General features: G+C 45.8%; 1 protein-coding gene across 6 annotated transcripts in view; it reads right to left on the bottom strand.

Annotated features, from left to right (window-relative positions):
• Positions 1-14550, bottom strand: part of ccdc30 (coiled-coil domain containing 30) — a 44842-nt gene that overhangs the window by 4101 nt on the left and 26191 nt on the right. For all 6 annotated transcript variants that reach the window (XM_029664341.2, XM_065020674.1, XM_029664343.2 and 3 more), the window contains 6 exons: positions 4526-4691; positions 3940-4061; positions 3446-3587; positions 2999-3135; positions 228-351; positions 80-147 (listed from right to left, as the gene is read on the bottom strand). In XM_029664341.2, the coding sequence (XP_029520201.2) occupies positions 80-147; positions 228-351; positions 2999-3135; positions 3446-3587; positions 3940-4061; positions 4526-4691 (759 nt within the window). The remainder of the gene's footprint in view (positions 1-79; positions 148-227; positions 352-2998; positions 3136-3445; positions 3588-3939; positions 4062-4525; positions 4692-14550) is intronic.

Below are 14550 nucleotides of genomic sequence, written 5' to 3'. Positions count from 1 at the left end.
TGAAATTGTTGCATGTTGCACTTTTATTTTTGAACTATAACTATATGCAATATATTGTATGCATCTATGCAATTTGTACCTTAATGTTGACTTATGAAGGATGCTGTCGTTTCCAAGACTTTCAGAAGGAAACATTTTCTTGATATCCTGAGGGGGAGCAAATGAAAAATTAGTTAGGAAAACATGATGCTCTTTTGTGCCAATGTCAGGGACCATGGTATTGGTACCTCTAGGTTGCAGAGCGATTGTGATTGGACGTTCCTCAGAGCCCGCTCTAGCGTTCCGACTTGATTGGCCAACTTTAAAGTTCTTTCCTGAAGTTGTCTGTTCTCCACCTCCAGAAAGTTGACCCTGAAAGAGAAATTTGGTAAAAGACCAAGTCCATAGTACGGCAATAACAGCTCAAATAAGCAAAGAGAAATGACAGTCTATCATTCCTTTAAGACATGAAAGTCAGTCAATGCGGAAAATTTCAAGAACTCTGAAAGTTTCTAGAAGTGCAGTCGCAAAAATCATCAAGTGCTATGATGAAACTGGCTCTCATGAGGACCGCCACAGGAAAGGAAGACCCTGAGTTACCTCTGCTGCAGAGGATGAGTTCATTAGAGTTACCAGCCTCAGAAATTGCAGCCCAAATAAATGCTTCAGAGTTCAAGTAACAGATACATCAACTGTTCAGAGGAGACTGCGTGAAATCAGGCCTTCGTGTTTGAATTGCTGCAAAGAAACCACTACTAAAGAACACCAATAAGAAGAGACTATCTTGGGCCAAGAAACACGAGCATGTGACATTTGACCAGTGGAAATCTGTCTTTTGGCCTGATCTCCAAATTTGAGATTTTTGGTTCCAACTGCCGTATCTTTGTGAGATGCAGAGTAGATGAACGGATGATCTCTGCATGTGTAGTTCCCAACATGAAGCAAGGAAGAGGAGGTGTGATGGTGCTTTGCTGGTGACACATTGATTTATTTAGAATTCAAGGCACACTTAACCAGCATGTCTACCACAGCATTCTGCAGCGATACGCATTTTTCAACAGGACAATGACCAAAAACACACCTCCAGTCTATGTAAGGGCTATTTGACCAAGAAGGAGAGTGATGGAGTGCTGCATCAGATGACCTGGATTCCACAATCACCTGACCTCAACCCAATTGAGATGAGTTGGACAGCAGAGTGAAGGAAAAGCATCCAACAAGTGCTCAGCATATGTGGGAACTCCGTCAAGACTGTTGCAAAAGCATTCCAGGTAAAGCTGGTTGAGAGAATGCCAAGAGTGTGCAACGCTGTCATCAAGGTAGAGGGTGGCTTCTTTGAAGAATCTCAAATATAAAATACATTTTTATTTGTTTAACTCTTTTTTGGCTACTACATGATTCCATGTGTTATTTCATAGTTTATGTCTTCACTATTATTCTACAATGTAGAAAATAGTCAAAAGAAAAGAAAACCCCTTAAATGAGTAGGTGTGTCCAAACTTTTGTCTGGCACTGTACCTTAAGGGACAGTTCGGCAAAATTACATACTGTAAAACTTGTATTAATAGCCCAGGAGTTTATTTGCTTAAATCACTGAACACAACTGCCGTTTATTAGAGATAGTCTTCCATTTCCTTAATGCACACAGCTTTTGCTCATTTGCATAGTTATTTGTTTAATTCCAGCATTCACGTCCAGCATTTTAATACATTTCTTAATTTCCTGCACTAATGTGTTATCATTTACACACTGTAACCACGTTTCCATCCAGAGTTTATGCGAGTCATACCATATTTAAAAACAATCAAAAGTTTCAGTACAATTTTATAAATGCTGACAGAACTTGTTTGTTCAACATCTTTATGTCTGTAAAATGAAGTGTGAAAAATGGTGGTGGAAAATATTGAAATAATAATCATATAGAAGTAAGCTTTGAGGCACGCGATGATATGGTGTGTGGTTTTCCGTTACGACTCAGGGAAAACATGCAGTTTACTAGCCTACCTGCACAGCCTACCCACACTGTATCTGCGAGCTGTTGGCTAGAGCACACGTACCAAGACCATAGTAGGCACATTTGCTATTTAACGCAACAGTTGTGACAAAAGCTGTTGAAAATGCAATGAAAAGACATTGAACTTTAGATTTTATTTGGTACATGAAAACATAAGCGAAAAAATAAATTTTGTCTGCACTACATCATCACGCAGTGATTATTTATCCACAACCAGTCCGTTTGGTGGAAACACCACTGGTGGAAAAATGCAAATATTTTCTTTATGCTTTAAAAAAAATATTCCCATAAATCGGTCGCCAATTTAATGGAAACCTAGGTAATGTCATTTTTCTTTTGTCTTAGTATACCTCCATAAAAATAATAATAATAATAATATATTACTTTTCATTGACAGAATAATTTGACTGACTGTGCATTTCCTGCAGTTGTACTTTTACCACTAGAGGGCGATCTGCCAATTACTGACTGTTTTCTTCTAGCCAGTTAGCTTGCAGTTCTCAGCTGTTGGCAGCCAATGGCTAGTTGTTTCTTACTGGCAATAAAAATGGATGATTTACATTTTTTTGAGTCAATACTGAATTATTTAATGTAACAAATCAAACCTCAAACAATTCATTAAGATCCTGTGTTTATTTGAAACAGGGATTTATTTGCTGAAATGCCCAGCTTTTAAAAAAGTGACGGGTGGCTATTCGCGTTTAATTGAAGTTTTACGGTATTTAGATATTTGTTTCCTTACCTTGAAAGCAGTCTATGGAGAAGCAGTGACTGAAATTCACACGTTGGTTTTGTGGAACTTTCCCTAATTTCGCTGAACTATACCCAGGTGACTATGTTACAGCCGGAGTTGCGTGTGGTGAACACATTCACATCAACACTTGACCAAAAGACACACTCCTTAATTTGGCAGCCCCACCATGCTTTAACTACTTATTACAAAAATAAGGAATGGGGCTGGAGAAATGTAACCACACGCAAATTCATAGATAGAGTACTCAGTACCTGTGCTGAACATTGGAGGCCTTTCTCAGGCCGTTGCTCCCCATCTCCTCTGCCTCGCTCATCCTCCTCAGAAGTTCTCTCTTCTCTACCAGCAATTTTTCATTCTCCTCCATAACTGTCCTGATCCAGTCTTTCTCCTGCATACCATAAGAGAGGAAGAGAGGTAGAGTCCTTCAAGGCTATCATCACTATTATTACTACTACAGCAACTGCTCATGCCACATCTCAATGCCCTCTCAGACAACAGACACTGTGACACTACAGATGTCACTCTTTTCAAAAAGGGCAGACAAACCCATCTAAGGGATGTTGAAAATGAGCATATAGCATCGGATGATTGTTACTTCAATGTGTCAATGTGTTTGTACCTGTCCCTGTTCATGAAATGAACCATGAAACCAATGAAATGACTGAAAACGGACAGACTGATTGACAGACAAGACTGACCTTGTGGGAGAGGCTAGAGGCCAGGGCAAGGTCGTTCTCCAGTTTCTGGATGGTGCGGTCTCTCTGGGCCGTGGCCATCAGGAGGATCTGCTTGGCCTTCCTCAGCTTGGTCTTGTGCTGCGACTGTTTCTCATTGTACTTCCTGTAATGTGGAACAGGGAGGTGGGAGAGATGTTGGAGCGTTCATCATGTGTCATTGAGGTGTAGTTTAATATTAGTCTATAGTGTTTATGGTATTCATGGAGGAAGTCATCTTAATGTTTGTGTATGTATACAGTAAGTCGCTGGAGAGGGTGGTGTGTGTGAGCAAATGTGCCCTTATATATATATATATATTCCCTTTTCACACTATTGTGCACAAACTACCCAAACTGTGCTGACTGATATTCCCTTTCCAGCAGAGTTACAGCAACTGGTGGGATACATAGCCAGGCCAGTTTGGTACAGTACTGTGAAAATCATTTTATAGGCTACTTGATGAACAGGCTTCTGACCTGATGTAAGTGTCCAGCTGTGTGATGACCTGCTGGAGCTCCTCCTGGAGCCGTTCACTCTCCTGCTGACTGGCCACCAACTCCTCTCCCAGCTGAAGACACGACCTCTGGCTCTCTCTCTGCTGCAGACCAGAGCATGCATACGCACAACACAATGTTCAATCTGTACTCCTATTACTAAGGTTGACCCCATGGAGTCGAATTGACGAATATCAAATTATACAAATTACCTGATTTGAATAGTCATGAAATGACGTTTTTAACCTGAAGCTCGGCCTTTAAAAATACATACACTTCTCAAAACATTAGCTTATAAAAGTTGAATGAGGGCAGAGAAAAGTAACAGAACTACGGGATTGGAAACTCGCTTCAGAGGTAGATCCTGTAGGTATACTATTTGAGATCATTTCAAAAACATTAGCTGGTCACCAGCTAGCTTCCATGTTGCCATGGAACAAATAAAAAAAGTCCCAAAAGTGCAAACCCCACGCCCCTGGCATTCTTGACAGACTAAAACAAACGCTCCAAGTTTTTGAAAAATATCAAATAGTATTTGAACCCACGTCTGGGCCCAGTATCTACTGACCTCCTCTCTAGCCTTGCCATGCTCGGCTTCCAGGACAGCTAGGCGTGTCTCCAGCTGCTGTGTGAGGTGTTTGAGCTCTGAGTTGTTGCGTCCCAGTGATACCTCCTTCCCCCTCAGAGAACGCACCTGCTGCTGCAGCTCCTCCTCCCTCTGCTCCAACAGCTTCCTGTTCAAGGGGGCAATGATGTGGGGGCATGAGATACAGCCATAAGTGAGATCAGGCACTCAGTGTTTTGGTACTTTTAAAAGTGGCATCCTTTTTAATATAAATGTGCACTTTTCTTTGCACTGATATTCTCGCACTGGCTCGATACACACACACTCTACAACAAACATACACACACTACATACACTCACACAAACATATTGATGCCACACACTCCTCACATATGCTGCGGCTACTGTTTATCATCTATCCTGATTGCCTAGTCACCATTACCCCTACCTACATGTACATATTACCTCAATTACCTCGTACCCCTGCACATTGAGTCGGTACCGGTACTCCTTGTATATAGCCTTGTTAATTATTTTATTGTGTTACTATTTCCTTGCTAAACTTTTCTTACTTATAACCATTTCACAGTAAAGTCTACACCTGTTGTATTTGGAGCATGTGACGAATAAAATCTGATTGAGCTACGAGTCTCTTTTTCAATGTGATCCCTGGAGGCCTTTTCTTCTGTCCTACAGCTCACTCAATGATCTTTAAAGGCTGCGGGGGTAAAAGCAATATAGTAGTGAGTGAGAGAGAGAAAAGATCCAAAGTAGTGTATTTTATAAAGTGCCCTGGTGTGCCTCAGCAGACTATTATTCTCTGACTGTAAAGTACCACAGTATGAGTTATAATTCCCATAAAACATAGCAGTCAGTTTTTCCACCATTCATTTTTTCCATAGAGGATTTTAAAAACACTTAAAATAAGAGCTGCTTCTCATCTAGGCTTACCCTGGCGTGATGTTTTGATAGCTGTGTAAAAGCCAATTTATGCTTGATCGGAAAATGTGGTCTAAAGCGCCGTATGGACGGTGGTGACGCAATAGGGAGCCTCCAGAGGCACGCAGGGGCCAAATTGAGCTCCGCACCGACTCTCAAATTTTGTAACAATGCATAGGGCTCCGTATAGCTCTGCATTGACATGATTGGTTGATGGTAGGTGAGGGCGGGAGGTCCTGTATAAACACAAACTCACTTCCTTGACAACAGCAAGAAGTACAGTATGAATGCCCTGATTTCTGCACGGCCAATGCAGACGGACGATTGACCATGCAGCGCCATGTCTTGTGCAAGTTTTACATTTTTATTTTGTTTCACCTTTGTTTAACCAGGTAGGCAAGTTGAGAACAAGTTCTCCTTTACAATTGCGACCTGGCCAAGAAAAAGCAAAGCAGTTCGACACATACAACAACAGAGTTACACATGGAGTAAAACAAACATACAGTCAATAATACAATAGAAAAATAAGTCTATATACAATGTGAGCAAATGAGGTGAGATAAGGGACTCCAAAAAGTTTTGGGACACTGTAAAGTCCATGGATAAGAAGAGCGACTCCTCCCCGCTGCCCACAGCACTGAGGCTAGGTAACACGGTCACCACCGATAAATCCATGATAATCGAACATTTCAATAAGCATTTCTCAACAGCTGGTCATGCCTTCCTCCTGGCTACTCTAACCCCGGCCAATAGCTCCGCCTCCCCCGCAGCTACTCGCCCAAGCCTCCCCAGCTTCTCCTTCACCCACATCCAGACAGCTGATGTTCTGAAAGAGCTGCAAAATCTGGACTCGTACAAATCAGCTGGGCTAGACAATCTGGACCCTCTCTTTCTAAAACTATCCGCCGCCTATTACCAGCCTGTTCAACCTCTCCTTCGTATCGTCCGAGATCCCTAAAGATTGTAAAGTTGCCGCGGTCATCCCCCTCTTCAAAGGGGGTGACACCCTAGACCCAAACTGTTACAGACCTATATCCATCCTGCCCTGCCTATCTAAAGTCTTCGAAAGCCAAGTTAATAAACAGATCACTGACCATTTCGAATCACCGGCTTCCGAGCCGGTCACGGGTGCAGCTCAGCCACGCTCAAGGTACTAAACGATATCATAACCGACATCGATAAAAGACAGTACTGTGCAGCAGTCTTCATCGACCTGGCCAAGGCTTTCGACTCTGTCAATCGCCGTATTCTTATCGGCAGACTCAATAGCCTTGGTTTTTCTAATGACTGCCTCGCCTGGTTCACCAACTACTTTGCAGACAGTGTTCAGTGTGTCAAATCGGAGGGCATGTTGTCCGGACCTCTGGCAGTCTATGGGGGTACCACAGGGTTCAATTCTTGGGCCGAGTCTTTTCTCTGTATATATCAATGTCGTCGCTCTTGCTGCGGGCGATTCCCTGTTCCACCTCTACGCAGACGACACCATATACATATACCATATACACTGTATACTTCTGGCCCTTCCTTGGACACTGTGCTAACTAACCTCCAAACATTACATTACATTTACATTTAAGTCATTTAGCAGACGCTCTTATCCAGAGCGACTTACAAATTGGTGCATTCACCTTATGACATCCAGTGGAACAGCAGTGCATCTAAATCTTTTAGGGGGGGGGGGTGAGAGGGATTACTTATCCTATCCTAGGTATTCCTTAAAGAGGTGGGGTTTCAGGTGTCTCCGGAAGGTGGTGATTGACTCCGCTGTCCTGGCGTCGTGAGGGAGTTTGTTCCACCATTGGGGGGCCAGAGCAGCGAACAGTTTTGACTGGGCTGAGCGGGAACTGTACTTCCTCAGTGGTAGGGAGGCGAGCAGGCCAGAGGTGGATGAACGCAGTGCCCTTGTTTGGGTGTAGGGCCTGATCAGAGCCTGGAGGTACTGAGGTGCCGTTCCCCTCACAGCTCCGTAGGCAAGCACCATGGTCTTGTAGCGGATGCGAGCTTCAACTGGAAGCCAGTGGAGAGAGCGGAGGAGCGGGGTGACGTGAGAGAACTTGGGAAGGTTGAACACCAGACGGGCTGCGGCGTTCTGGATGAGTTGTAGGGGTTTAATGGCACAGGCAGGGAGCCCAGCCAACAGCGAGTTGCAGTAATCCAGACGGGAGATGACAAGTGCCTGGATTAGGACCTGCACCGCTTCCTGTGTGAGGCAGGGTCGTACTCTGCGGATGTTGTAGAGCATGAACCTACAGGAACGGGCCACCGCCTTGATGTTAGTTGAGAACGACAGGGTGTTGTCCAGGATCACGCCAAGGTTCTTAGCGCTCTGGGAGGAGGACACAATGGAGTTGTCAACCGTGACAACCGTGGCAAGCTTCAATGCCACACAACACTCCTTCTGTGGCCTTCAACTGCTCTTAAACGCTAGTAAAACCAAATGCATGCTTTTCAACCGTTCGCTGCCTGCACCCGCCCGCCCGACTAGCATCACCACCCTGGATGGTTCCGACCTAGAATATGTGGATAACTATAAATACCTAGGTGTCTGGCTAAACTGTAAACTCTCCTTCCAGACTCATATTAAACATCTCCAATCCAAACTCGGCATTCTATTTCGCAACAAAGCCTCCTTCACTCACGCCGTCAAACTTACCCTAGTAAAACGACTTCGGCGATGTCATCTACAAAATAGCTTCCAACACTCTACTAAGTAAACTGGATGCAGTCTATCACAGTGCCATCCGTTTTGCTACCAAATCACCTTATTCCACCCACCACTGCGACCTGTATGCTCTAGTCGGCTGGCCCTCGCTACATATTCGTCGCCAGACCCACTGGCTCCAGGTCCTCTATAAGTCTATGCTAGGTAAAAGCTCTGCCTTATCTCAGTTCACTGGTCACGATAACAACACCCACCCGTAGCACACGTTCCAGCAGGTATATCTCACGGATCATCCCCAAAGCCAACACCTCATTTGGCCGCCTTTCCTTCCAGTTCTCTGCTGCCAGTGACGAATTGCAAAAATTGCTTAAGTTGGAGACTTATTTCCCTCACCAACTTTAAATAGCCCACCCAATCTATCTACCTCATCCCCATACTGTTTTTGTTTTATTTACTTTTCTGCTCTTTTGCACACCAGTATCTCTACTTGCACATCATCATCTGCTCATTTATCACGCCAGTGTTAATCTGATAAATTGTAATTATTCACTCCTATGGCCTATTTATTGCCTACCTCCTCATGCCTTTTGCACACACCGTATATAGACTTTCTTTTTTCTACTGTGTCATTGACTTGTTTATTGTTTATCCATGTGTAACTCTGTTGTTGTCTGTGTCACACTGCTTTGCAGTTGCAAATGAGAACTTGTTCTCAACTAGCCTACCTGGTTAAATAATGGTGAAAAAAAGGGAGGTAAAGGCAAAAAAAAAGACCAATGTGGCAAAGTAAATACAATATAGCAAGTAAAACACTGGAATGGTAGATTTGCAGTGGAAGAATGTGCAAAGTAGAAATAGAAATAATGGGGTGCAAAGGAGCAAAATAAATAAATAAATAAATACAGTAGGGGAAGAGGTAGTTGTTTGGGCTAAATTATAGATGGGCTATGTACAGGGGTGTTCCGGAGTTCCAAATTGAGCAGCTGCTGAAAAATGAGCTCCTGTATATATTGAGATTTAAATGTTTTTTTAGAGTGAAGTACATCGAAAAAAATCAAGAGAAAACTGCAAGACTCAATAGAAGACAAAACAAGGAACAAACCAAAAAGACAGGCTTTTGAAGAAGTAACTATTTTTCATAAAATTGTACAGTTATCTTAGCTAGCTGAATTGCTAGCTGAATTGTTTACTTGTTGCTAAGCAGTTGCTAGGGACTCTCCTGGAAGAAGCTAGCTAGCTTACAAAGAATAACAACAAAAAATATCTAGTTAACAGAAGAAAGGAAGACAAAATAAGGACAGAAGAAAAAGGAAAAGAAAAAGGACAACAAAGTGAAACCTCTAAAGAAACAAGAGACCATAATACAAGAAACAGCACTATAGAGAGATAGAACAACAACAACGCAGCCACTGCCAGCTAGCCTACTTCAGCAGTACTGTATCATTTGAATTATTTTAGTCAATAAGATTCCTGCTACGTAAGCTTAACTTTCTGAACATTCGAGACGTGTAGTCCACTTGTCATTCCAATCTCCTTTGCATTAGCGTAGCCTCTTCTGTAGCCTGTCAACTATGTGTCTGTCTATCCCTGTTCTCTCCTCTCTGCACAGACCATACAAACGCTCCACACTGCGTGGCCGCGGCCACTCTAATCTGGTGGTCCCAGCGCGCACGACCCACGTGGAGTTCCAGGTCTCCGGTAGCCTCTGGAACTGCCGATCTGCGGCCAACAAGGCAGAGTTCATCTCAGCCTATGCCTCCCTCCAGTCCCTCGACTTCTTGGCACTGACGGAAACATGGATCACCACAGATAACACTGCTACTCCTACTGCTCTCTCTTCGTCCGCCCACGTGTTCTCGCACACCCCGAGAGCTTCTGGTCAGCGGGGTGGTGGCACCGGGATCCTCATCTCTCCCAAGTGGTCATTCTCTCTTTCTCCCCTTACCCATCTGTCTATCGCCTCCTTTGAATTCCATGCTGTCACAGTTACCAGCCCTTTCAAGCTTAACATCCTTATCATTTATCGCCCTCCAGGTTCCCTCGGAGAGTTCATCAATGAGCTTGATGCCTTGATAAGCTCCTTTCCTGAGGATGGCTCACCTCTCACAGTTCTGGGCGACTTTAACCTCCCCGTCTACCTTTGACTCATTCCTCTCTGCCTCCTTCTTTCCACTCCTCTCCTCTTTTGACCTCACCCTCTCACCTTCCCCCTCTACTCACAAGGCAGGCAATACGCTCGACCTCATCTTTACTAGATGCTGTTCTTCCACTAACCTCACTGCAACTCCCCTCCAAGTCTCCGACCACTACCTTGTATCCTTTTCCCTCTTGCTCTCATCCAACTTCCCACACTGCCCCTACTCGGATGGTATCGCGCCGTCCCAATCTTCGCTCTCTCTCCCCGCTACTCTCTCCTCTTCCATCCTATCATCTCTTCCCTCTGCTCAAACCTTCTCCAACCTATCTCCTGATTCTGCCTCCTCAACCCTCCTCTCCTCCCTTTCTGCATCTCTTGATTCTCTATGTCCCCTATCCTCCAGGCCGGCTCGGTCCTCCCCTCCTGCTCCGTGGCTCGACGACTCATTGCGAGCTCACAGAACAGGGCTCCGGGCAGCCGAGCGGAAATGGAGGAAAACTCGCCTCCCTGCGGACCTGGCATCCTTTCACTCCCTCCTCTCTACATTTTCCTCTTCTGTCTCTGCTGCTAAAGCCACTTTCTACCACTCTAAAGTCCAAGCATCTGCCTCTAACCCTAGGAAGCTCTTTGCCACCTTCTCCTCCCTCCTGAATCCTCCTCCCCCTCCCCCCTCCTCCCTCTCTGCAGATGACTTCGTCAACCATTTTGAAAAGAAGGTCGACGACATCCGATCCTCGTTTGCTAAGTCAAACGACACCGCTGGTTCTGCTCACACTGCCCTACCCTGTGCTCTGACCTCTTTCTCCCCTCTCTCTCCAGATGAAATCTCGCGTCTTGTGACGGCCGGCCGCCCAACAACCTGCCCGCTTGACCCTATTCCCTCCTCTCTTCTCCAGACCATTTCCGGAGACCTTCTCCCTTACCTCACCTCGCTCATCAACTCATCCCTGACCGCTGGCTACGTCCCTTCTGTCTTCAAGAGAGCGAGAGTTGCACCCCTTCTGAAAAAACCTACACTCGATCCCTCCGATGTCAACAACTACAGACCAGTATCCCTTCTTTCTTTTCTCTCCAAAACTCTTGAACGTGCCGTCCTTGGCCAGCTCTCCCGCTATCTCTCTCAGAATGACCTTCTTGATCCAAATCAGTCAGGTTTCAAGACTAGTCATTCAACTGAGACTGCTCTTCTCTGTATCACGGAGGCCCTCCGCACTGCTAAAGCTAACTCTCTCTCCTCTGCTCTCATCCTTCTAGACCTATCGGCTGCCTTCGATACTGTGAACCATCAGATCCTCCTCTCCACCCTCTCCGAGTTGGGCATCTCCGGCGCGGCCCACGCTTGGATTGCGTCCTACCTGACAGGTCGCTCCTACCAGGTGGCGTGGCGAGAATCTGTCTCCTCACCACGCGCTCTCACCACTGGCGTCCCCCAGGGCTCTGTTCTAGGCCCTCTCCTATTCTCGCTATACACCAAGTCACTTGGCTCTGTCATAACCTCACATGGTCTCTCCTATCATTGCTATGCAGACGACACACAATTAATCTTCTCCTTTCCCCCTTCTGATGACCAGGTGGCGAATCGCATCTCTGCATGTCTGGCAGACATATCAGTGTGGATGACGGATCACCACCTCAAGCTGAACCTCGGCAAGACGGAGCTGCTCTTCCTCCCGGGAAGGACTGCCCGTTCCATGATCTCGCCATCACGGTTGACAACTCCATTGTGTCCTCCTCCCAGAGCGCTAAGAACCTTGGCGTGATCCTGGACAACACCCTGTCGTTCTCAACTAACATCAAGGCGGTGGCCCGTTCTTGTAGGTTCATGCTCTACAACATCCGCAGAGTACGACCCTGCCTCTCACAGGAAGCGGCGCAGGTCCTAATCCAGGCACTTGTCATCTCCCGTCTGGATTACTGCAACTCGCTGTTGGCTGGGCTCCCTGCCTGTGCCATTAAACCCCTACAACTCATCCAGAACGCCGCAGCCCGTCTGGTGTTCAACCTTCCCAAGTTCTCTCACGTCACCCCGCTCCTCCGCTCTCTCCACTGGCTTCCAGTTGAAGCTCGCATCCGCTACAAGACCATGGTGCTTGCCTACGGAGCTGTGAGGGGAACGGCACCTCAGTACCTCCAGGCTCTGATCAGGCCCTACACCCAAACCAGGGCACTGCGTTCATCCACCTCTGGCCTGCTCGCCTCCCTACCACTGAGGAAGTACAGTTCCCGCGCAGCCCAGTCAAAACTGTTCGCTGCTCTGGCCCCCAATGGTGGAACAAACTCCCTCACGACGCCAGGACAGCGGAGTCAATCACCACCTTCCGGAGACACCTGAAACCCCACCTCTTTCAGGAATACCTAGGATAGGATAAAGTAATCCTTCTCACCCCCCCCCCCCTTAACCCCTTAAAAGATTTAGATGCACTATTGTAAAGTGGCTGTTTCACTGGATGTCTTAAGGTGAACGCACCAATTTGTAAGTCGCTCTGGATAAGAGCGTCTGCTAAATTACTTAAATGTAAATGTAAATGTACAGGTGTAGTAATCTGTGAGCTGCTCTGACAGCTGGTGCTTAAAGCTAGTGAGGGAGATAAATGTTTACAGTTTCAGAGATTTTTGTAGTTTGTTCCAGTCATTGGCAGCAGAGAACTGGAAGGAGAGGCGGCCAAAGGAGGAATTGGTTTTGGGGGTGACCAGAGAGATATACCTGCCGGAGCTCGAGCTGAGGTAAGGGGGACTTTACCTAGCAGGGTCTTGTAGATGACCTGGAGCCAGTGGGTTTGGCGACGAGTATGAAGCGAGAGCCAGCAAACGAGAGAGTACAGGTCGCAGTGGTGGGTAGTATATGGGGCTTTGGTGACAAAACGGATGGCACTGTGATAGACTGCCTCCAATTTATTGAGTAGGGTATTGGAGGCTATTTTGTAAATGACATCGCCAAAGTTGAGGATCGGTAGGATGGTATGTTTGGCAGCATGAGTGAAGGATGCTTTGTTGCGAAATAGGAAGGCAATTCTAGATTTCATTTTGGATTGGAGATGTTTGATGTGAGTCTGGAAGGAGAGTTTACAGTCTAACCAGACACCTAGGTATTTGTAGTTGTCCACATATTCTAAGTCAGAACCGTCCAGAGTAGTGATGCTGGATAAGCATGCATTTAGTTTTACTTGTATTTAAGAGCAGTTGGAGGCCACAGAAGGAGAGTTGTATGGCATTGAAGCTCGTCTGGAGGGTTGTTTACACAGTGTCCAAAGAAGGGCCAGAAGTATACAGAATGGTGTCGTCTGTGTAGAGGTGGATCAGAGACTCATCAGCAGCAAGAGCGACATCATTGATGTATACAGAGAAGAGAGTCGACCCAAGAATTGAACCCTGTAGCACCCCCATAGAGACTGCCAGAGGCCCGGACAAGTTAAGATATCGTTTAGGACCTTGAGTGTGGCTGAGGTGCACCCATGACCAGCTCTGAAACCAGATTGCACAGCAGAGAAGGTGCAGTGGGATTCGAAATGGTCGGTAATCTGTTTGTTGACTTGGCTTTCGAAGACCTTAGAAAGGCAGGGTAGGATAGATATGGGTCTGTAGCAGTTTGGGTCTAGAGTGTCCCCCCCTTTGAAGAGGGGGATGACCGCAGCTGCTTTCCAATCTTTGGGAATCTCAGACGACACGAAAGAGAGGCTGAACAGGCTAGTAATAGGGGTTGCAACAATGTCGGCAGATGGTTTTTAGAAAGAAAGGGTCCAGATTATCTAGCCCGGCTGATTTGTAGGGGTCCAGATTTTGCAGCTCTTTCAGAACTTCAGTTGACTGGATTTGGTAGAAGGAGAAATGGGGAAGGCTTGGGCGAGTTGGGGGTGCAGTGCTGTTGACCGGGGTAGGGGTAGCCAGGTGAAAAGCATGGCCAGCCGTAGAAAAATGCTTATTGAAATTCTCAATTATAGTGGATTTATCGGTGGTGACAGAGTTTCCTATCCTCAGTGCAGTGGGCAGCTGGGAGGAGGTGTACTTATTCTCCATGGACATTACAGTGTCCCAGAACTTTTTTGAGTTTGTGTTGACACAAATTGACAAAACACCTGTTAGCAAAGGTGTCAGCTAGAGATGACATGCAGGAGCCTGCAGGGATTTGTAGTTTTGCATGATGATGTCTACTTTGATGCTAATTAGCATTTTCAAATCAGAGTAAATAGAGCCAAATATATTTATAAAAGAATCGCCTTGTCCGAGAGAGATTTACATGCTTATCAAAACGTCACGCCAGGGTAAGCCTACACAAACACAGCCCTTATTTTA

This window comes from Oncorhynchus nerka, linkage group LG7 (genome assembly GCF_034236695.1).
Source record: "Oncorhynchus nerka isolate Pitt River linkage group LG7, Oner_Uvic_2.0, whole genome shotgun sequence".
Lineage (NCBI taxonomy): Eukaryota > Metazoa > Chordata > Actinopteri > Salmoniformes > Salmonidae > Oncorhynchus > Oncorhynchus nerka.
Note: the sequence above shows the minus strand (reverse complement) of the source record. Positions and strands in the feature narration are given on the sequence as shown.